The sequence below is a fragment of the Nyctereutes procyonoides genome, unplaced genomic scaffold (genome assembly GCF_905146905.1).
Source record: "Nyctereutes procyonoides isolate TBG_1078 unplaced genomic scaffold, NYPRO_anot_genome, whole genome shotgun sequence".
Classification (NCBI taxonomy): Eukaryota; Metazoa; Chordata; class Mammalia; order Carnivora; family Canidae; genus Nyctereutes; species Nyctereutes procyonoides.
In genome coordinates, this window is record NW_026575126.1 from 49,554,298 (window position 1) to 49,575,620 (window position 21,323).

Genomic DNA, 21,323 nt, shown 5'->3' on the forward strand with positions numbered 1-21,323 from the left:
CCACCACACCCCCAGTGTAATCACCATCATCTTTTGCTTGATCAACCTCGGAGCTCTGAGCCGGGCTCCTTAGCACCTGGTCAGTCCTACACCGAGGTCAGCCGGCTGCCTTTCTGAATAATACAGACCTTATTGTCATTCCCCTCTTTAAAACGGTGCCCATGGGCAGCCCGGGTGGCTCAGTGGTTTAGTGCCTGCCTTCTGCCCAGGGTGTGATCCTGGAGACCCGGGATCGAGTCCCACTTTGGTCTCCCTGCGTGGAGCCTGCTTCTCTCTCTGCCTGTGTCTCTGCCTCTCTCTCTCTGTCTCTCATGAAAAAATAAATAAAATCTTTAAAAAAATAAAACAGTGCCCACGTCTTCAGGTTGAAATCCAGGCTCTCTCATGTGGATGACAAGGCCCTCTGGCCCTAGCCCCTCCCCACATCCCTGGCCCCATCGCATCCACTCGCCTATTGTGCAGGGGGCCACTGAAGTTTTCTGAGGTTTTTATGGTTCTTCTGGCTATGCCGCCTGTCGGCATCTCTCCTGGGCCCTCACACATTACTCTCCCTGCCAAGAACTTCTCAGATTCCCTGCCAGTTCTTTCTCTAGCTCTACCTGTGCACCACGCTGAAGCCAAAATGACCTTCCTAATGTGCGAACCTGGCCAGTTTCCAGCTCTCTTGCACCTGCCCCCACTCTTGCAGTAAAGTCTTTGGGCTGGGGCCTGGTTTGCCAAACCTTAATGTGATCAGCACCTCCAGGGCCTTTCCAACCTCCGGCCTCACCATTCCTCCAGCCTCACACCGTTGTTCACACTATCATTTAAGGGAACAAGCAGTAGGAGCAGCTGGGCAGGAAGAAGAAACACCTGGCATTGTCAGAGAGGGGATGTTCTTCAGCATCTAATGTGACCCGGGGATCATGTGACCTTAAAAACCTCATGGAAAGGGCCCAAGGGATGTTGCAATAGGATGGGGTTGGTGGGGGGACACCTGGGTGGCTCAGCAGTTGAGCATCTGCCTTTGGCTCAGGTCGTGATCCCGGGGTCCTGGGATCAAGTCCCACATCAGGGTCCCCGCAGGGAGCCTGCTTCTCCCTCTGCCTGTGTCTCTGCCTCTCTCTCTGTGTCATTAATTAATTAATTAATAATAAATAAATATATTTTTTTGAAGCATGGGGTTGATGTGAGCAGTTTCAGCAAGGTGCTGGCATGGAAGCCAGATGCATCAGGCAGGAGAGTGCCCCCTCACCTACTGTTCCATCACAGTGGGGGAGAGGCCATCACTCCCATTTGGCAGATGGGACAACAGAGGCTCAGCAAGGGAAGGTGATTAGCCCAAGTTCACACAGTATGGCCGTGGGGGAGCGAAGACCTGAGTCTGAGAGCGTGGTGAGAGCTGGGCTCAGTGTGTTTCTTTCTCATTTCGAACCCCAGCAGCCTCACACCCCATTCCCTGTTGAGCCGTCCTCAAATGGAGGGGAGTCACGACCACACCTGCAGCAGCGGAGCCTTTTCTAAACCTTTCTGCTCCGCCCGTGGTGGCTGGACAGCCCTGAGCTGCAGGAATGCACCGGCTCAGCTTGAATGCAGCTTGAGAAGCAGCAGTTACAATGCACCCACTGCCACCAGCCAAGGCTCAGACACCTGCCACCACCAACAGGACCGCAGGGTGGGCATCATGGGCTGGAGCAAGACAGGACGGCTGGCTTGAAGAACAAGTGGCAGGTCATTTTTCCATCCTTTCACGTGTTTAATTCCACTAGTGAGTGTTGCACACGGCTGGTACCAGGGAACACGGATGAACCAGATGAGGGGGGTGGGGCCTGCCTTCCTGTAACCTGTCTAGTGAGGGAGATGGGCACCGAACAGGAGGACAGGGGTAGGCCTCCTCAGTGGCGGTAGATCCGAACAAGACCTGCTGACCAGCAGGATTAGCAAAAGGGAAAGCAATCTAGAAGGTGCTGAAGGGCTTCAGCTTGGAGTCAGCCTGCCTGGGTGAAAATCCCCGCTGAAGCCCTCCCTGTGGGAGCCTGGGTGATCCCTTCTGCTCTCTGCACCTCAGTGTCCAGACCTGTAAGACAGAGAGAACACTGGGGCATCGATGCGACATCAACCGTGCAGGACAGGCTCAGGGCAATGCACGTAGTAAATAATGTCCTTAGAACAGCAGGCTGTTACTGGCCACAGCTGAAGGTAAGGAGCTGCGTGATCAGAAGGCTGCTCAGGTTCAGGAATTTCTGGGGGAGAGGGTCCTGCCCCCATGAAGCTGGCAGTGAGCAGACTTGGGAATAGGATGTGGTGACAAAAGTTGCTGTAATCTGTCACTGTCAGCTGGAGCCCCAATCCACGTGCTTCCCCAAGATGTGGGCACCTGCCCGGGCCTACAGCCCCCGCCACTGGTCACCCGCGACCTGGCCTGCGCCACCACGAGCTCTGCATACCCCTCACATCCCTTCCCTCGGCTGTGCCCTCCTCCATCCGCTGAGTCCCACAAGGAACTCACCTCCTTCCCCAACTCACCACAGAAACCGAGCTGCACAGAGCTTCAGGACACAAAGCCGACCTTCCAGAATGTCTATGGAGGTGGGTGCGGGTCTGCATCACAGCTGCACACACTGGTGAGGACCCACTGCTCCTTTTCCCACCAGCCTTGCCACCAGCCACCGTAGGGCCCACCTCTGTGTCCCCAGGCCTCCTTGTGAGCAATTTCCCTCTCACTTTAATAGGAACAATTCAGCTCCTTCTGGGCTGCTCATACTAACTCAAATCCAGGTCCCTGGGCCCACTACCCACACCAGGGTCTATTCCTCTGCCAATAAGGTGTCTGCAACTCATTGCCCCTCTGACCACAGGAGCAGCAGGTGCAGCGGTCTTGAGTTTTGCTAAACAGTGGTGGGGTTGTGGACTTCTGTTCTACTGGGAGAGTGGTGAGTGCAGAGGCCCCGGCAGCATGGGAGGGGACAGCTGCCTGCATCTGGGGTTCGGGGATGTCCCTGAAGGAGGACGCACCTCTGCAGCGAGACATAGCTCGGAGAAAAGTTGGAGGAGGTGAGGTTGGGGTGGGGACAGAGGCCTGGGGCTGCCAACCCTGCAGTGGGATGCTCTGGGTTGTAAGTCACCAAAACAGAAGCCAAAGAGGCCAGAACACAAGAGCATTTCCTGGCTCCTGCCTCGGCTGAGATCAGGGGTTCAATCAACCCACTGGGCCCAGGGGTTCAAGTGCTGTCGCCTGGACTCCGTGTTTGTCTGCCTCCGTGCCTGCCTCCCTCGGGCTGGCTTTATCCTGGGCAGGGTCTCCAGCAGCAGCTCTGGGCACCTGTCCTGGGGCCTCCTGGACCCCACCATGGGGTTGGCAGGCCTGGCTTGTGTCATGGCAAAAGGTAAACTGAGGCATGTGAAAAATGTTAAGCTCACTTGAACGAAAATCAATTCGAATGAGGCAACATCCAAAGGAACAGAGAGGTGGGACGCCTGGGTGGCTCAGCGGTTGAGTGTCTGCCTTCGGCTCAGGAATCTGATCCCAGATTCCCCGGATCGAGTCCCGCATCGGGCTCCCTGCATGGAGCCTGCTTCTCCCTCTGTCTCTGTCTCTCATAAATAAAAATCTTAAAAAAAAAAAAAAATGAAGCAGAGAGGAAGGCTCTCTGAGGAGCTGTACAAAAGGAAAGCCTTTCATGGGCAGGAGGGAGCAGGGGTGGAAGGTACACTAGGCCAACGAGCAGGCTGGTCATCGTGAGGCCACTTTCCTTTAGGGGCCCCCGGGGGCCTGTCAGGCAGATTACCTGACTAGTGCTGATTCTGATTCCTGGGAGCCCCGAAATTGTAGCAAAGTCTTGGTTCAGTGGTACGGAGCTCAGCATAAACAATTCCATTTGGGGCCTCTTGTCCTGTTTTTTGTTTTTTGTTTTTTTCTTTTTAACAGTCCCATGACAGGCCCAGTATTACTTTGCTGGGTCAGAGAGGCTGGTTCTCTGCTTTGTCCCCACCGCCCCCCGTTCCCATCTGTAAACGTCAGTGCAGAGGTGGAAGTTGGGTGGACTGGAAGGCAGTCCATCAGGGCCCTCGCAGCTTTGAAACGTGGCTGCTGACCCTCTCTGATGCTTCAGCCCGGGACCCAGCCACTCACTCCAGGATCACGGAGGAGCCCGAGGCTTCCTTCTACCTGAGGGATGTTGGCAAGGACGATGGGAAGGCACTCCCTTGACTAGGTTACATTCTGTGAGGCTCCCTCCTAGCCGACTGGAGGTTATTCTTGTGGGTTCAATGAGCTAAGGTGTCATTTTGAGGGAGCCCATGTGGCAGGGAACTGTGGACGGCCTCCAGGGCTTGCAGGCAGGCTCCAGGGTTTGCAGGAGGCCTCCAGGGTTTGCAGGTGGGCTCCAGGGTTTGCAGGTGGCCTCCAGGGATTGAAGGCGGCCTTCAGGATTTTCCGGTGGGCTTCATTCAGGGTTTGCAGGTGGGCGTCAGGGTTTGCAGGTGGCTTCTAGCTGAGAGCCAACCAAACTTGGGGCCCTCTTTCAGGACAGAGGGCAGTGGGGAGAAGTTGGGAGGCTCAGGACTCAGAGTCCATGTGTAAAACCCTATTCTCCTCACATAGGGAGGTGAGACAGGGATTCTACTCGAGAACAGAGAGGTCTTTCCTGATTCCACATCTGGGCCACACACCAGATTCAGAGGCTGCTAACACCGAGGGCAGGGGCTCCGCACTCACTGTGAGCGACCTCAGAAACTCTGAGGGAGGCAGGGTGGGAGGTGGGAGTGGGGCCTTCTCCCGCGTCAGGCCCTGCAGCTGGGAAGGCTTCTGGGCAGAGGTGGAAGGAGAGGCCTTCCTGTGAGCTGCCTGCAGCGGATGGAGAAGATGGTGCCACTGTGCCCTTGACCACCACAGGACTCCTGGCCACTTCATACTGTGGTGGTGGCTCTTGAGCTTCCACGTGCATGTGCTTCCTCTTGCCTCCTCTGCACTGAGTGCCCCATTTCCAAGTCTTTCCTTCCCAGAAAATGGGAATTCTTCTTGTCTGGCTAAGAAACATCCTGGCCCTCGGTTTCTGACTTGAGAGCTTCTGGGTTCCTGTCCCCGCACACCTGCAAAGTGAGCGGTTCTCTCTGTCCTGCCATTTCCATCATTAGCTGACTGTGTCCCATAGGTAATCAGCTGTTTCCTCCTACTTCCCAGGGCTGTCTTCCTCCCAGGGAGAGACTAGAACTTTCCTGGCAAAGTGTTGATTCAAACATATTGGCTCGGTCTGTCCCCAAAGAGTGGCATTAGGTGACACTAATGCTGTTAACACAGCCAGGAGACTGGCTATCTTGGGAGTGTGTGAAGTGCAGGTCGAGCAGGCAGTGGCCACGCCAAGGGTTGGTTTCTGGGGCAGTGAGTCAGGGTGGCTGGTCCTCCCACAGTCCCAGAGCTAATGTGTGACCTGTCCCAGTCTGCGGAGTATGGTCACTGATGGGGGAGGCAGCAGGGACGCTTCTGAGCCATGACTTGGTCTCTGCCCACGGGAAGCTGCTAGAAAGCAGAGAAGAGAAATCCCAGAGCACCGTGCTCCTCACGGTAGAGGGAACAGCTAGGGCAAAGCATCGGGAGCCAGGTTCTAGATGTCAACACCCATCTCCTGAGCACAGACAGGTTTACCTGCGCTCAGCCGGCCCCCTTCGAAGCCACCACCTCTGGACCATGTGGGAACACACAGAGAGAAAGGCAAGGCCCCACTGCAAACCCATGTCCAGACCTACAAAACTACGAAAGGGGCACGGTGGCAGCTCAAGTTTTTCTGGAAGATCTGCTACCATAAAAGACGACTAGAAAGGACGGCCAAAAGTCTTTAAGAGCTTTTTAGTGTTGCAATTAAAAAAATTGTTCTTCATGAAGAAGCAATTTAGCCAAACATTCGAGTATCTTCTAGGTCCTTCCAGATTCTCGCACGGGGATGGGGGGAGTGGGCAGGGTGGCAGGGAGTGTCACAGTGGTGTCAGGGGAAGGGCTTCACAGTGGAGTCTGTGAAAGGGTCTTTTCCAAATGGGCTTATTGGAAAGGCATGCCTGGCAGTGACAAAAAAAACAAGGTGGCCTGCAAAATGGATTTCTCTTACAGGGAGAGAGATCCAAGGGATTTATCTCAGGTTTATAAACAGAGGGGCTTGTAGTTACTATATTTGCCCCACATGTGTTCATACACTGGAACTCAGCTGGAAACCTTGGAGGGTCCTAACCATGCCAGTGGGAGGGCAGCATTAGTGTAGACACCTGCCAGCACCGTGTGCTAAGTGAAAAGGGCCCCTAAACTGTCAGGCCAATCCACTCTCTCCAACAGCTGGATTTTCAGAAGGGGTGAGAAGTTGGGGGGAACCCAAGGTGAAAAGAGGACCAGACCGGATGGTCCCTCCACTCAGACAAGTCACAAAGATTGGGAAAACTCGAATTAGATGCTTGCTTTGTAAAGTTTATTGACAACTGTTTGGTCCCAACACACAAAACAGCACTTGAACCACAAAAAAAGTGTTCAAACAAAGTAGACGGTTAAGAAAAAAAACATCTCTTCCCCCAAGCCCAATCTGAAACAAACAGTGCAAGATGGGAAAGGGGGTTGTGGTGGTAACTTTTTTTTTTTTTTTTTCCTTTAAACAGATATATCTAATCTGGTACATCTTTCCACCCAGAAATAAAGAATTTCTTTGTCTTAATTCTCATACATTATTTTGTCACATCATTTAATTAAGCCTCTGGATAAAAAAATAGATAGCAATCAGACTGGCCATTTGTGGAGTACATCACGGACACAACAAGCTCACGCCATATTCTCTTATCTTCCAGCAGCGACTGTTAGGGCCACACACGCGTTCCAGACTGACTGGCGATCCCAGCAAACAGTTCGGTTCGGCCACACTCCCATGACAGTGTGCGCCTGCAGGCTCTGTTGCCCAAAGCAGCTGCTCTGAGACTGTTCCTCGTGACTTGTAATGGTACCTCTGACGTTTTTAGAATCAATCCCGCATATGCGAGCAAAACTAAAGTCCCAGAGTACAAACTCAGCCTTAAGAAGTCTCAGAATAAGGCAACTGAGGTTCTCAATACCAACTTTATCACTGTTTAAAAGCTTAAAAAGAAAAAAAAATTGCACATCTGCATTTGACTTCCTGCCATACGTACTATGTCTGTAGAAGAAATGCCTTCATTCGTAGAGGATTCGCACAGGGCCATGATGCTTGGAAGGCTTTTCCAGTGTTGTTCCATCTTGACTGGGGCCATGTGTGAAGAACTGGGAAATCACTGGCTTCATTTTAAAGATTTTGGGGAACAAAAACCTGACTTGTAAAAAATCTCTCTTATAGCCCTTGTTTTGTGGCATTTTATCAAAATGCTGGCTATGAAATCAGAGCCCATTTTCTGGCTTTCTAGAAATTACAGAATATAAACATTTTCCCCAAAAGAAACCATCTCAGTAGTGGAAGACCTTATGCCAACTGGTTCTTTCTGCTCTATGAATGAATCCGCCTTTTTGCCCAACAAATACAACCCATTGTAAATGTCAGGTTTCTCCAGGAGGGGTGGGAGGCCACCCGTCACCGGATGCCTCTGCCACCTCGAGGCGAAGCTCGGTCCACAGGGCAGTGCTCCCTCATAAGGCTGGCTTTTCCCAAATGCCAACATCAGACACCACAAAAAACCCAACATGCTTCCAACTGCGAGAAGTAACAGTAAAAGCAGATGCTATTAAAAGACACTGAGCCAACATAGACATACACACACACACACACACACACTCGCTCACACTCCACATAAAGCTTCCCAGCTACCAAAACCAGGTTTAAAATTACAAATACAAGGTTAAGATGATCAACCTTGGCCTTCACATGTATAGATAGAATTTCTGTCTCTTCCTAGTGGAAAGAGTATCGATATCGCTCCTGTCAAAGCACCTTGCCCCTCAGCTCTGATTTGTAATTTATGCATTTCATGCATATTTTAGAAAATCAGGCTCTCTTCCCAACATTGCCGCTCGACACACAATACTGTGTGCTAGAATTCAAATGCTGACTTTAAATTCATGACACTAAGACCATCTCCTTTTCCTTAACCTAAATCCGTATCACACTGGAACGTTAACATAAAAGGGAAGCTTAAAACATCCTCAACGTTCTAGAAAGCTCTGACATGGCACCCCGAAGTGGAAACATTTTTAAAAATTTGTGATGAAGTCACATTTGTCAACTACAGACATAGTTCAATAAGACAAACAAGGCACGCTTACAAGTCACATGGACGCCAGGAACCTTTACACCCAACCTGAAAATACATTCTCCCCACCTCGCCTGCCCTTCTGCTTCCACGTGGGAACACGCAGGGCCGTGGAGCAGGCTTTGCTGCGTCACACACTCTGCACTGGATTCATACTGTCTGGAAACACCAGCAAGCAAAGGCTGAGAGGCTTTCTTATGCTACATGTAAGACTCTACCACGAATGTGGCTTGAATGGAAGTAAAACCATTCCTTCTGAGTTCTCACTGCTTTCTTCTCACAGAACACCATTACATTTCATAATAATTCAAAAAAATTTGGTAAGATATATATATATTAAGGATTCCTTAACAAATGCCAAGAGGTTTTTGGGTTTTTGTTTTTTTTTTTTTTTGGTTTGTTTTTTCCAAATAATTAGGAGAGAAGAAAAAGAAACACTTCAGCTCTAAGCTGTGTTCAACGTAAAAGAAACAAACGTTATGGGATACATCTAAAGATGAAGTAAGTGGCTTCTAGGGGGTCTGCATTCAAACAGAAAAGGCTGTGTTTTCTGAACCCACTTTTGTGTGCAGAATCAGACAGTGTTTCCCCATCCTAATTCTATGTTCAAAACGCGAGTCAAAGCTTGGTTATAGGTGCAAAGGAAAAATTGGCTGCCAATTTTACTCTATTTTTGGGTTGCTTTTTGGCTGGGCTTTCCACGGGGTCCTTGCTGGGCAGTGACTCTGAGGTTTCCAAGGAGGGGCAGGGAGGCACTGGGTCAGCTGCTGAGATGCCAGAGGAGCTGGAGTCTGAGGCTGGGTGGTTGTTCTTTACTGGTACTGGGATTTCAATTTTCTCTGCTTGGTTTAAAATCATAATTTCTGTAAAGACAAAAAAGCAAACACATTAAGTTCTAAGACCTGTAAGATGTGCTGGGTTTTTAGTTTCTCCCTCATATTATTTCAAAAAATATTCTTAAAGTCACCCACCAAACATCATGCCCTTGTTGCAATTACATACCAGTCACATGGCCAACATGTCACGTGAGTCAGATATTTATAGATATACTGCACCTCAGCTTTCTCTGGAATTACAAAGTTTTAGAAAGCTTCATTTTGGGCTATAACTCCATGGGCAATGGTGTAGAAATATCACCCACCCACCCGCCCCTCATGTGGATTATTTGCCCATTCATTCTGTCAGGTAAAGATAGGACATGACCCTCAGGGGACCTAAAGACTCTCCCCCAAGGGGATCCCTGAGTGGCGCAGCGGTTTAGCGCCTGCCTTTGGCCCAGGGCGCGATCCTGGAGACCCGGGATCGAATCCCACGTCGGGCTCCCTGTATGGAGCATGCTACTCCCTCTGCCTCTCTCTCTGTCTCTCTGTGTCTATCATGAATAAATAAAATCTTAAAAAAAAAAAAAGAAAATATGTATAAAAAAAGACTCCCTCCTGACACGGGGCTTCAGTGTCAGGAAGCCCTGGCCTGTACCACTGACAGAGGACTGTACCCTGCGTGGCTCTAAGGTGGGCAGGGATAAGGAGAAATGTGCACAGAGTCAGAATCACCCTCAAATATCCAGGCAGTGAAGCACAGCCATCTCCCCTGTGTTTATAGGCTGCTCTTCCTCTGGTCGAGCCCCAGGTACTGGGCGTGCCACACACACACAGCCAATTTTGCTTGAGATGTCGTGTACCTCAGACTCCCACTGCGTGCACCAGGGACCCTGGCACCAGAGGCACAGAAAGGCCAGAGTGACGGAGGGATGCAGATTCCCAGCTCCCTTCTCAGGCGGGCACTCGGGAGAAGTGCGGACAGAACTGCCCACGCCAGAGAGTAGATCTCTCTCTCTGGTCACATGTGGATGGACGGCTGAACTCACGTGGACTAAACGCATCAAAGCCACAGCCCGCGCGGGAGGCTGGAGTCGGTCTCGTACCAACTGCAGCCTCCTAGGGGAGCACTCTCCTGCTTCTGCCACAGGTTATATCTCCCAGGAGCAGAAGCAGGTTTGAGTTTCCCCATCTCCTGCTTTCCAGTCTCAGTTCTTTCATGGGGCAACACGAGGCTGTTTCCCCTGGAAACAGAAGCAGAGCGGAGAAGAACTCATTGTGACAGATGAGGGAAGGGCCTGGACAGAGCAGGTGGGCCATCCTCTCCGGAGGTGAGGCAACACAGCAGCAAGACAGGAGGCCTGGGGTTCAAATCCCAGCTCAGCCACTTCCCAGTCCAGCAGCCTGGGGCTGGTGTGGTCTCTGGCGGCAGGCCAAGCTGCACCAGCCCGCCATGCCCTGCGCTGCAGGGCTGAGGTGAGGAGGAGGCAGGAGTGTGCCTGGGAGCCTTAGCGCAGGATCGGACACAAGGGGGCCACCCAAGGCAGGCACCAGGTAGATGCCCTCAGCAGTGGACTTCCTGTCCCTTCTCAGCTCACCTGTGCAGGGCCCTCCCTCCCCTGCTCATGCCCCAGGAGGCCCCAGTACCAGAGCAGTCACTCAGCTCTGCGCCAGACCGGAGCTGCTGTGCCTTTAGAAGGCAGGCAACACGGGCCCAGGAAGCCCTCCGCGCACACCTCTGTGGGCTTCTCCACGGCCCAGCCACATCATCCCTCCAGACCCGCCATCATTCCGGGGCTTGCTGCTCCCTAAGCCACCCAGGGCTGTGAACCTAGTTTTGCAAGGAAGACTGACTGGAAAAGAGGGTCCTGAATAATCAGGGCAGGTATTCTTGTGCCTGAAAACGTAGCTTCCCCCTACCTCCGTCAAACTTTTTACCGTTCTGGAATCGTGCTTTTATTTTTTAACCCACAGAGAAAATACCCCCGCAACAACACTATGTATCCTTACCAGAAGTCTCTTGAGGGTGTTCCTCAAACTGAATGAGATCAGCAGATTGGAGGATGACGGGATCTGGTCTCAGCTGAGGGGACGGCAGGCAGGAGGGGACAGGTGCACACAGGAGGTCCACAGGAGAGTCGTTGGTCAGGCGGAGAAGCTCCTGTTCTGCCTGGTGGGGCCCTGGACAGAGAAGGCAGGCCGGGCTCAACTCAGGACAGCAGTCTACCACAAGTCTGTGCCTGAGGCTTTCTCTCTTGGCCTTCAAGATGAAAAAGGCCAGGAAGTACTCAAGAACTCAAGGTTAACAGCAACAACAAAGCCATTAACAGAAAGGTCTGGGTCACTCTGGTAAAGGAAATGCCACAAACCCGGATCTCCCAATTTGTATTCTCAGGAACAGCAATGCCCCAAGGGGTCACAGCCAAAAATGGGCGGGGGGTGTTCCACAGTCAGTTTCCAAAGAGGGGAAATGACAGTCCTTAGAGGAGGCACAAGATAGTTAAAATGAGCACAAGCTCCAAATTTTAAGACTTGGGTCCCAGTTTCATCACTCCCTTGCTGAGTGATCCTGGGTAAGTTCTTTAACTTCTTGGAACTTGGGTTCCTCATTTGGACACTGGAGGTAACCCCCCGGCAGGCTGTGTTGACAGGTGAGGGCAGGGTGTGCCATTCCCTGCTTTATAAAATGTGAAATGTGTCCTCCACACACAGACCACAGTAATGCTTCCAATTAGCAATTTACAGAGTCGTAGAAAGATAGAAGTCTCATCCACAGCAATGGGTTCAAGACTCAGTGAAGTTACAATTGCTATAGTGCTCAAGTGAGTCAGTTTGAGCTTCCAGAGGAGGCTCCACATAAAATCTGAGTGAGTCAATGTTTTGAGTATTATTAATGCATTACTACCAAGTCTTTCCCAGGGAGGCCCCGTGACAAAGACTCTTTCCTTGATCCAACTTGAGCCTGGCCCTTTCAGCCCTCTTCTCCACAAGGCCTTGACCTTGGCTTTCTGTGTTTGTCTGGTCCTTACTGAGCCCAGTCTTAGCAACCATCTTGGGAAGTCTGTTTTGCGAGAATACCCCCCTCCTGCCCCTCCAATCCCTGCTCTTTGATCAAGGTCCTTATTCCTCCACCCTGATATCTCCCGGTGATGTCCGCCCACACTCATGCCCCCTCACTTTGCTCCTTGACTAAAACATCTCTGCTCCTCCTTGTACTCAGGGTTGACCTCCATCTCCCTCCCCGGGTGCAGCAAAGTTGACCCTATTGAAATTGTCTTAAAGTACTGTTTTAACAAACATCAGAAAATTTTTTTCCTCTAACGTCTGAACTGAGCTGACATTGTCATTACAGGGGTGTCAACATCCTTCAAGAACCTGAACCAGGAACCATAAAATGCTATCAAGTGCAGGCTGGTTTTTCTGTTAGCAACTGAATACCACACTGTTTCCGAAAATGTACCAAGACTTAACTTGAATGAATGAAGATGGTCCCCTGCTGTCCTTGACTCCCACCCACTCCCAGCCAGTTCTCTGAGACTTTCACAAGCTTGGCTGGGTTTTGCCTTGCTTACCATCGCTGCTTGCTCCAAGGGTGAGTTCCGAGGCTATGCGAGATTCAGGGGCCACCAGAATGTGCTCTGTGGATGAAGGCTGGTTTTCAGGATGGGTGGGGGCCAGGCTGAATGAACTCAAACGACCTGGGGGATCAAGAGCACCCGTCAGAGGGAGAAGTCAGTGAGAGAACTGGGATTTCTGAAGTGGGGAGGGGATGGGGGCTTACTTACTTTTCATGTCATTTTTTAACACTACAATTCTCTTATGACCATGTCCTTTTATCCAGACCACCTGCACACAAGACATACTACTGGTTAAGCAGTGGAAAAGGAGGGGAAATAAGCCCTAAATCCAGGAAGAATGTGACCTGTTGTGGTGACCCTAAATATATTAAGAAACCAATGCCAAGGAAAATTCCTCTATACTTTCTTTAGCTTTTAAAGTAACAGGTGGCAGAAACATGCCCCTTATAAGAAGTGTGGTCTAAAAATGGTGCGACTCAGCTTTAAAAATATTTTATGGCTTTTAGAAAGACTATCTCCCCTATACCAGTTCTGTTCTGTTAAAGAAGACAGTTATCACACGAGAGTCCTTACTATTTTCCCCAGAAACTAAATATTCCATAAAAGAATTCATGCAAAACTTCCAGACCTCTAAAACTAAGCTCCCGGTCCTAATCCTGAAACAGAGTCCTCTCTCCACCTCAGCCAAGCAAGAGTAGGAATGGAGGCTGTTGGCTCCCAGCACTTCCCGACATGTATCTGTCACCAAGTCCCCACCCAGCCTCCCTGGGTGCTTTATTGCCCCTCCCACAGGTTCAGTCTCGTTCTCACTCTCACCTGTGCTCTGGCCATGGCCAGGGTACTCACCAAGCTCCCTCCTCCCCTCTTGCTACTCTGGATACCGTGGTGACATTGGTGCCTTTCACACACAAACCCGAGGCTCCCCGCTCCTCTCTTCCAGGTCATTCTACTTACCTGGAGGAGCAAGGCCCTCCATGCATGAGCTCTAACTCCACTGGTGGGCCCCTAACTGGTTTTTAATGCCCTCAATATTCCACACTACTTGTCACTACTCTGCATCTGCTTATGTGGTCCCCTCTTCGTCACATGGTTCATTTCTATAAATCCTTGACATTGCGACTCTGGAAGGAACCCCGAGTCTGGGCATGGGCTGTATCCACCCAAGGCTGCACTGACCATACTGCCTCTTCACCTGCCAGGTGCCCTTATTCTCCATTATCTGACAGCTTTCTGAGGAAAGGGGCTACAACTTACTCACCTGGCATACAGGAATTTAATAAAGGCTTGTAGAATGAAGCAGAAATGCTAAAATCGTTCCTTTAATGCAAACAGTATGTTTTTTGAAATGCCTGCCATTTTCTTCTCCTGGCAGCATTTCATTACTGTGCTCAGGAGAGTGAACCTGGGGCTCTCCAGGAAGATGCTCTCTAAGCAGCTCAGAGGACACCCACCTGCGGAATTGCTCCCAAGAGCTCCTCCACGCTACTGTAGCCATAGGTCTTGGGTTGCAGTGTTTCTCCGACATACTTGGTATAGGCCATGGAAAACTCATGGAGAAAAAGCTGCTGGTAGTGGTAAGTATGAAGTAAAGACCGCACGTTCTTGGCAAACAAATACAGGCTTGTGAGCTTCACACACTCTTCGGTCTTATCATTAGTGAAAACCTGGTTCAAGAGAAAATTGTGGCATTAGAAACTTCCAGAGTGACTGGCCATGCCCCCTAGGAGCCAGGGCCTCCAGCTGAGAGTGAAAAGGTGCCAAGTCAATTCGAAAATGGGCAATAAGCCTGGGAAGAGGGGGCGCTCATTCAAGGATCTCCTTCGCCTTGAACAAACTTCAGTGTGTCGGGGATGGCAGAGGTCTGGAAACTGTGTCAGGAAGGAGGGAAACTGGCAGACTTGGGGTCTCAGACTGAAGGACAGAGTGAGGAGGGAGCAAACCCCCAGAGAGAGAGAGAACTGCATTGGACAGCAGGGACTGCAGCCAATGAACCCCCTCTCCCAAAGTGGGGGTCTGAGGAACGCTGTGCTGTGGGATGGTGACATTAGTCTTTAAAAAGGAAGGGGGGCAGTAGGGGAGGAAACCCCAAAAGCTCTTCTGGCCTCAAGTAAACAAGTTTCTTTACCATAAACCTTTTCAGACTCTTAATGTGTGCTGAGAATCTCCAAGGGAGGGGTACTTCCCAACCCGAGCTGGGCACAGAAAGCCTTCCATCTTGGATCATCCATTTACGCTGCCTAGAAGCACTGTTCACTTAATAGGTAATTAAGAGAGTCTTGAAAATGTTGGATTTGATATTGTGAGGACAAACCAGAGCTGGACAGTAGTCATAGTAAGAAAAACAGATTTTATTCAGGAACTACTGCAATAAAAGGAAAGAATCTCAGTGCAGAATTAGGCTCAATTCTGAATATAGCAAAGAAAGTGGAGATTATAGGTAAAGTGGAAAGGGGTGTTGGGGGACGGACAATTACTAACATCCAAAGTCGCACTGTCATCTAGAAGGCGGTTCCCAGGAGCCCGGCCCGAGTTTGGCCAAAGACAGAGTTTTTGTCCACATCTCTTAACTACTTACTTAGTCATCACTCACATGGTTACACAGTAACACTCTTTTCCCCATGTTGCTGGACTTGACTGGTTAGTACCCTATTTAGAATCACTATCTTTTGGGGGACTGTGTTAGTTTTAAAGTTGCTTTGGCTTCATAAAGTGAAGTGGTGAGGTTTTTTTGGTTTTGTTTTTAACATGGCTTAGAATGATTTTTAGAAGTTGGGAGTTATTCTTTAAAGTTAGTGAAAAATCCAACTGTTAACCTATCTGGTCCTGGTGTCTGTTTCAGTGGTAAAATTTCAATGATCTTACAGCCTCCTTTTTGTAACTGGTCTAATTTTTAACTTCTTGGGGTCAATTTGATAATGGGGGGTGTGTAGAGACCTCATCTATTTCTGTAGTATTCTATGATTCTTCTCATCTTAAGTGCTATTATTTTTTTAAAAGATTTTATTTATTTATTCATGAAAGACACACACAGACACACACACACACACACACACAGAGAGAGAGAGAGAGAGAGAGAGAGAGAGAGAGAGGCAGAGACACAGGCAGAGGGAGAAGTAGGCTCCATGCAGGGAGCCCGAAGTGGGACTTGATCCCAGGTCTCCAGGATCACGCCCTGGGCTGAAGGCAGGTGCTCAACCACTGAGCCACCCAGGGATCCCTCTTAATTGCTGTTCTTAAAAGGCTACCCAGGTGACCAATATTTCTTTCTGACCTGTACCTAACTGATGACAGAGCCCCACCCCTACCCTCTGCCCCGACACCATCTACCTTATTCAGAAAGAACTAACAGTAGCAAACTGCAGCCTGGAGTAGCATGAAAGCACCCTAGCTCAGGACTCAGGAGGCCAGGGCTTCCCTCTTAGCTGGGCACTCATTTGGGCAAGGTGCCTGCACCCCTGCTCTGCCTCATTTGTTCAACAACAAAATAACTGGAAGGTCCCTTCCCACGTTATACCCTCTAACTCAGGCCATCAGGTGATCCAGGAACAGTTCAGCAGTTCTCAGTAAGATGGCTCTACAGAACTGTGAGCACGCATACCTCCACTAAGTAGGGCAGACTCTTCAGAAGTTCAGTCAAGGTCATGAATCCATATTCACAGGGGTTGAGGGGAGCACTGTGGGTAGTTTCGTAATGTCTCTTGAGCTCATCGACAGAAAGGTGAGTGGCTCCTTCCCAAGACATCAGCAACACCAGCAGCTGGGCAGTGAGGGCACGCAGGGACTTGCGGTTGATCAGCTGAATCTGTTTGCCCGACTCCATGTCAGCAATCTGGGGGAACAAGAGTCCCAGAGTTTCCCAGATTGAGAATGGCACACTGGGCCACAGCCACTGGCTCAGCTACTATTCTTGGGGCTAGGGAGACCAACACAGGGAAAACCTCTACTTCCTTCTCTTACACGGAAGTGAACGTGTGAGTTTGTTTCCAGCTGCTATGGCATACCAGAGCAGGGACTGTTCCCTCCCTTTCTGCTGGTCCACAATCAGGTGGCCATCAGTACCATCCTCTCTTAGGGCATTCCTTCCACTCCCCTATGCAAGGAGGTGAGACTGGCCGCTGGCATCCCGGGGCCCACGCCCCTGAACTGAAGGATGCTGCACTCAAGGGGTTAGTCTGGACTGCAGGTGACAGTCCACAGGGTTGTCTACATACTCCACATTTGTGCCCCAGGGACTAGACTGGGGTGGGGACTGAAGGCCCACTTGGACTACAGGCATCCACACTAATCCATCATCACCAGCCAGCAAGTGGGTATTTTCCTATCTGACTACATGTCTATCCCTTGATTCTCTCTGGTTCTTGAGATACAGGGTTGGAGTGATGACGTGCAAATGGAAGGGGAACCTTTTGGAAAAGACATAGGTTATCGTCTGGGAACCAAACAGCATGTGAAGAAACAAGCATTTGCTAAGTGGGAGCCGCAGGCCTCGGGCAGAGGAACAAGTCTGTGAAGTGAGCCTGGATTTACAACAGGCAGAGCTTCAGCATGCAGGCTGCTTAGGTGTAGGTAGGCAAACCAAGTTTACTGTCACAGAGTTTCCCTCTGTCAGGTTTCCTAGCCAAGACCACCCATCTCAGTGCCTCAGTAAGGGCTGGGTAATCACAGACTCACAATCTCTGGGGCTCTGGGTTCTCAGAGGCAGAGAGAGGAAAGTAGCACTTGAGAAACCATCACACTCCCAGTGTGTCCCTGGTTTGGACGCTCACCCACAGCCAAAGCAGGACGTTAGTTGGGTAAACCCACCACCCCACTTATTAGGGCTACAGATTTGTGGAGATTTTGATGACAGATTTCCAGGATGCAGGGTTTAATCAATCAACAGATTCAAGTCTAGGGGAATCTGAGTCATCATCTCAGATGCCCAAATCATTGCTACAACTTCAGCCTTTCAAGGAGAAAAAAAAAAAAACCCTGCTCTTTTGATGCTACTTAGATACATCTTTTGATTTTCAATGCACGCTATGCACAGAATCAACTAGGGAGCTTATAAAAAATGCCAATGCTCAGAGCCCACCAGGACCAATTACATCAGAATCTCAGAGGCAAGGGTGAAATCCCGGCATCAGCATTTCCCAGAAACTCCCGGGAGAGGCAGCAGCGGCCAGGGCAGCACACTGGAGCCCATCCGATCCTGATTGCTTTGCCCCAACTCCCTACTTGCTTGCCCTCACTCATCAAAGTGTCTGGTCACGGCTTAGACTTGCTATCCACTGAAGCCCCACTGCCTTCGAGATGGGGTAGGAGACTGGAAAGAGATTCCAATGATCAGCTCTTCTTCCCCTTCTCCAGCTTTGCCTTCGAGGACTCCCATGTCCTCCCAATTCAAGTCCTTTCCCTTCCTCAAATTCCTCTCTGGTCCATCTTGGTGCTGACAGGCCATTAATTCACTGCCATTCTGGTCATACTCTGTAAACTCCTTTGTCCCTGTGCCTTTTCTTTGCACCTTCTAGCAAATTCCCACCTTGAGCTCAACTGTCTGCTCTCATAGCCCTGCACCAGTGACTGTCCCCACGGTGGCCCTATGGGCACCGCCTCCCTCCTGCAGAGCTCCCCCTACTCTCAGCACCCCTGCCTGATATCCTGGCCGATCCCACGCACTACAATGGCTCCTTCAATCTTGTATCCTGTCTTTTTCGCCCTTTCTCCTCCATGCAGTTGCTCTCACCATCCACTTGAGAGAAAAACAGCTCACAAAAGGTACCTCCCTCCTCTTCCAAGTGAGGAACATCACACTTACGTATGTTTGCATCCATCCTATACTCCCTTCCTTCAAAGTGCTCATATCAGGGCTGTGCCTCCTTCCACTGAATAGCAGTTCCCAGGCCTGCCTCCTCAGGACCCCTGCCCTGCCCCACCAAGCTGTCTTTTGCCTTTCTTCCTCAAGCAGATCTGTCCCTGTGGCCCCCACACAACTCAGGTCTCCCTACCTGGGAGCTGGCCACCAGAAAGCTCACTGGCCCACTCAGTCTCGTGATCTCCCCTCACCATGCACTCACTCACCTCCCTACAAGTACACAAGCCGAAAGCTGTCTGCATCACCTGTCACCATGGTCACCTCCTACTCCTCCTGCCTCAATCCACTCAGTGTGCCTTTCTTTGGCTCCACCCCGGCCAGCACTACCACCATGTCCTTCCACATAGCTAGGCCCAAAGGTCATATCAGTTCCTGCCTCCCTCATCCTCCCAGCAGGCGACACTAAGGCCATTCCTCCTCTGTGGCCATGAGTGCGCCACACTCCTCCCACCTCTCCTGCTCTCCAGCAGCTGCTTCTCTGTGTCCTGTGAAGGTTCTTCTCCCCATCACCAGACAGTATGTCACTGGATCCCTTCCATATCTGTAAGCTGGGCTGACCCCCACTTGGTGGTACGTTTCACCTTCCACTTCTCCTTCCTTAAAGTGAGTTTTGTGGTCTCGTGCTGGAGGCAGCTTGAAGCCATCTAGCTGCTCTGGCCAGGGCAGGAAAAAGGAGTTACCCTCTCCAACCTCCTATTATCAGCAACTAAGTTAGCCATAAGCCTTGCCTGCTTCTAAATCTACTCAAGTGAGTCAGAATCTGGAGGGGGAAAGAGGGAGAAAGTGATGACAGTCTCCCCAAACCTTCAGAGACCACAATCCACTTAGAAGGATACACCTGAAAAGAAACACCCTTGGATAACACAGAGATCTCCTCAGTTCAAAAAGATGTTCCAAGGCCCCTTGCCAAAGAAACACACAAGAGCAAGACCAACACTTTTACCTGCCAAACCAGAGTCATCTCCTACTACCTAAATGTATTAATGGCATACAAAGCACTGCCTGTGAAGCAGTAAATAGTGCCAGGTGTGGACAGAGACATGCGAAGCACAGGTAAGCATCCTGGCAATGATGATGCCACCACATATTGTCGTCCATAAAAATAAAACCCTGCTCACCTTTACAACATGGCAGAGTTTCTGTGTTAAAGCTGAAATTGAACTGACGTCATAGTCTTGGAGACGAAATGTGTAACCAAATGTTTTAGCATATTCTGTAAGTAGATCTGTCATCATGAGGCAGTTATCTTTTTGGGACCGAAGGAGTTTGACAAACTGGGCAGCCAGAGCTTTGAAGCGTTCCACCTCTGTCAACGTGAGGATTTTTTCTTCTCCACATTCTAATACCTTGGAAAACACAGAGAAGGAGGAAGGCAAGAGTGAACATGTTATTACCTTCATGGAATTAAATGGCAGAGAAACATATACAGTCAGTGACTGAGAAGCACTTCAGCATTCCTTCATGGATATAGAGCTTCAGTTTTGCAAGATTAAAAAGTTCCAGAAATTGGCAGCACAGCATGTAATATATATACATATACACCTATTTTTTAAGTAGGCTCCACACCCATCATGGAGCCCAGCACAGGGCTTGAACTCATGACACTGAGATCTTGACTTGAGATCAGCAGCCCCATGCTTAACGGACTGAGCCACCAAGTGCCCCACATATGATGTATTTAATACCAGTGAACCGCAAGCTTAAAGAGGCTTAAGAGGTAATGTGTATTTTAAGATACATGAGAAAAAACTGAAAAGCACTTTAGGTGTCAAAAATAGTAATTCTGATAAAACAAGAGAAATCTAATTCAACTTAGCAATGGCTTAACAGCTAAACATTCCTATCACCTTGTATACTCTTGTCCCCACCTCCAACCTAAGATGTGAAAAGTATGGTGCTAATAGAAGGACATCCCATTTAAGAAATCAAAATATTTCATCTTTTTTTCAAGAATTATCTGAAACAAATTTGAAGTATGATTTATTTATTGAATAGGAAAAAAAACCCCTACGTTTATCTAAAAACACAAGTGAGCCAATGACATAGCTTCTCTGACCAAAATATTTAAAGTTTTCCTCCTATTTCTTAACTCTCTGCTTCCCAGGAAAATAGGCCTGGGGGAAAAACAAACACTCCCCCCATATATTGTTCAGAAAAACATCATTGAAATCTCTTCACTCACTTGTAAGATATCAGGTATGGCTTCAAAAAGTTCAAGTAGTTTGGTAAACCCATAGTAAGCAAGTTTGCACTGTCGGCCAAAGTGGTGGTGGTAGGAGGGGATGAATTTGTTAAAGGGCATCCGGAAGTGTGGCTGGTGCCGCAGCAAATCCACTACGTCCTTGGAGAACTGTTTTGTCCTTTCTATTTCATCCTGGGTACGCTCTTAAAAAAGAAGGAAAGAAAGAAAGAAGTCACAGTTTTCTTCCACTCATTTGTGTTAAGCTTTACTGCTATAGTTAGTCCTACCCCAGAAGCCAAGGGATATCATCACTGCCTTCTGAACACATTCAACCTGAAACAAAAATGTTCATGTTCTCTCTCTGCAGAATGGTTTTCAAATGCATTCAAGGGCACAACACCAGGAAGCCAGGAGACTATCACGGAATACTATGAAATACACATCTTGCAAATACACATATACTAGCTTGCAATTTCGCCTTGCAAGCTAGACGTATTTTCTCTAGCTCCTTGTCCCCCACCCCATCCCATATATATAAGTCTAACATGCATCCAGGTCTCTGTACTTATAAAAGCGGCCTAGAAATTATTTTTGTAAAATCACATTTCTCAATAGCCACATACTTTTTGTTTCTTCTTCTGATCTTCAGTTAAAATTGCTAGCAG

General features: G+C 49.5%; 1 protein-coding gene across 6 annotated transcripts in view; it reads right to left on the reverse strand.

Moving 5' to 3' along the window:
* Window positions 1–6,409: 6,409 nt before the first annotated feature.
* The window catches only part of MARF1 (meiosis regulator and mRNA stability factor 1), a 40,838-nt gene continuing 25,924 nt past the window's right edge, over window positions 6,410–21,323 (reverse strand). For all 6 annotated transcript variants that reach the window (XM_055340361.1, XM_055340359.1, XM_055340358.1 and 3 more), the window contains exons 20-27: window positions 20,659–20,861; window positions 19,595–19,822; window positions 16,221–16,451; window positions 14,074–14,286; window positions 12,830–12,890; window positions 12,617–12,742; window positions 11,055–11,225; window positions 6,410–9,089 (exon numbers count right to left, since the gene is read on the reverse strand). In XM_055340361.1, coding sequence (XP_055196336.1) covers window positions 8,845–9,089; window positions 11,055–11,225; window positions 12,617–12,742; window positions 12,830–12,890; window positions 14,074–14,286; window positions 16,221–16,451; window positions 19,595–19,822; window positions 20,659–20,861 — 1,478 coding nt within the window. In that variant the 3' untranslated portion in view covers window positions 6,410–8,844. The remainder of the gene's footprint in view (window positions 9,090–11,054; window positions 11,226–12,616; window positions 12,743–12,829; window positions 12,891–14,073; window positions 14,287–16,220; window positions 16,452–19,594; window positions 19,823–20,658; window positions 20,862–21,323) is intronic.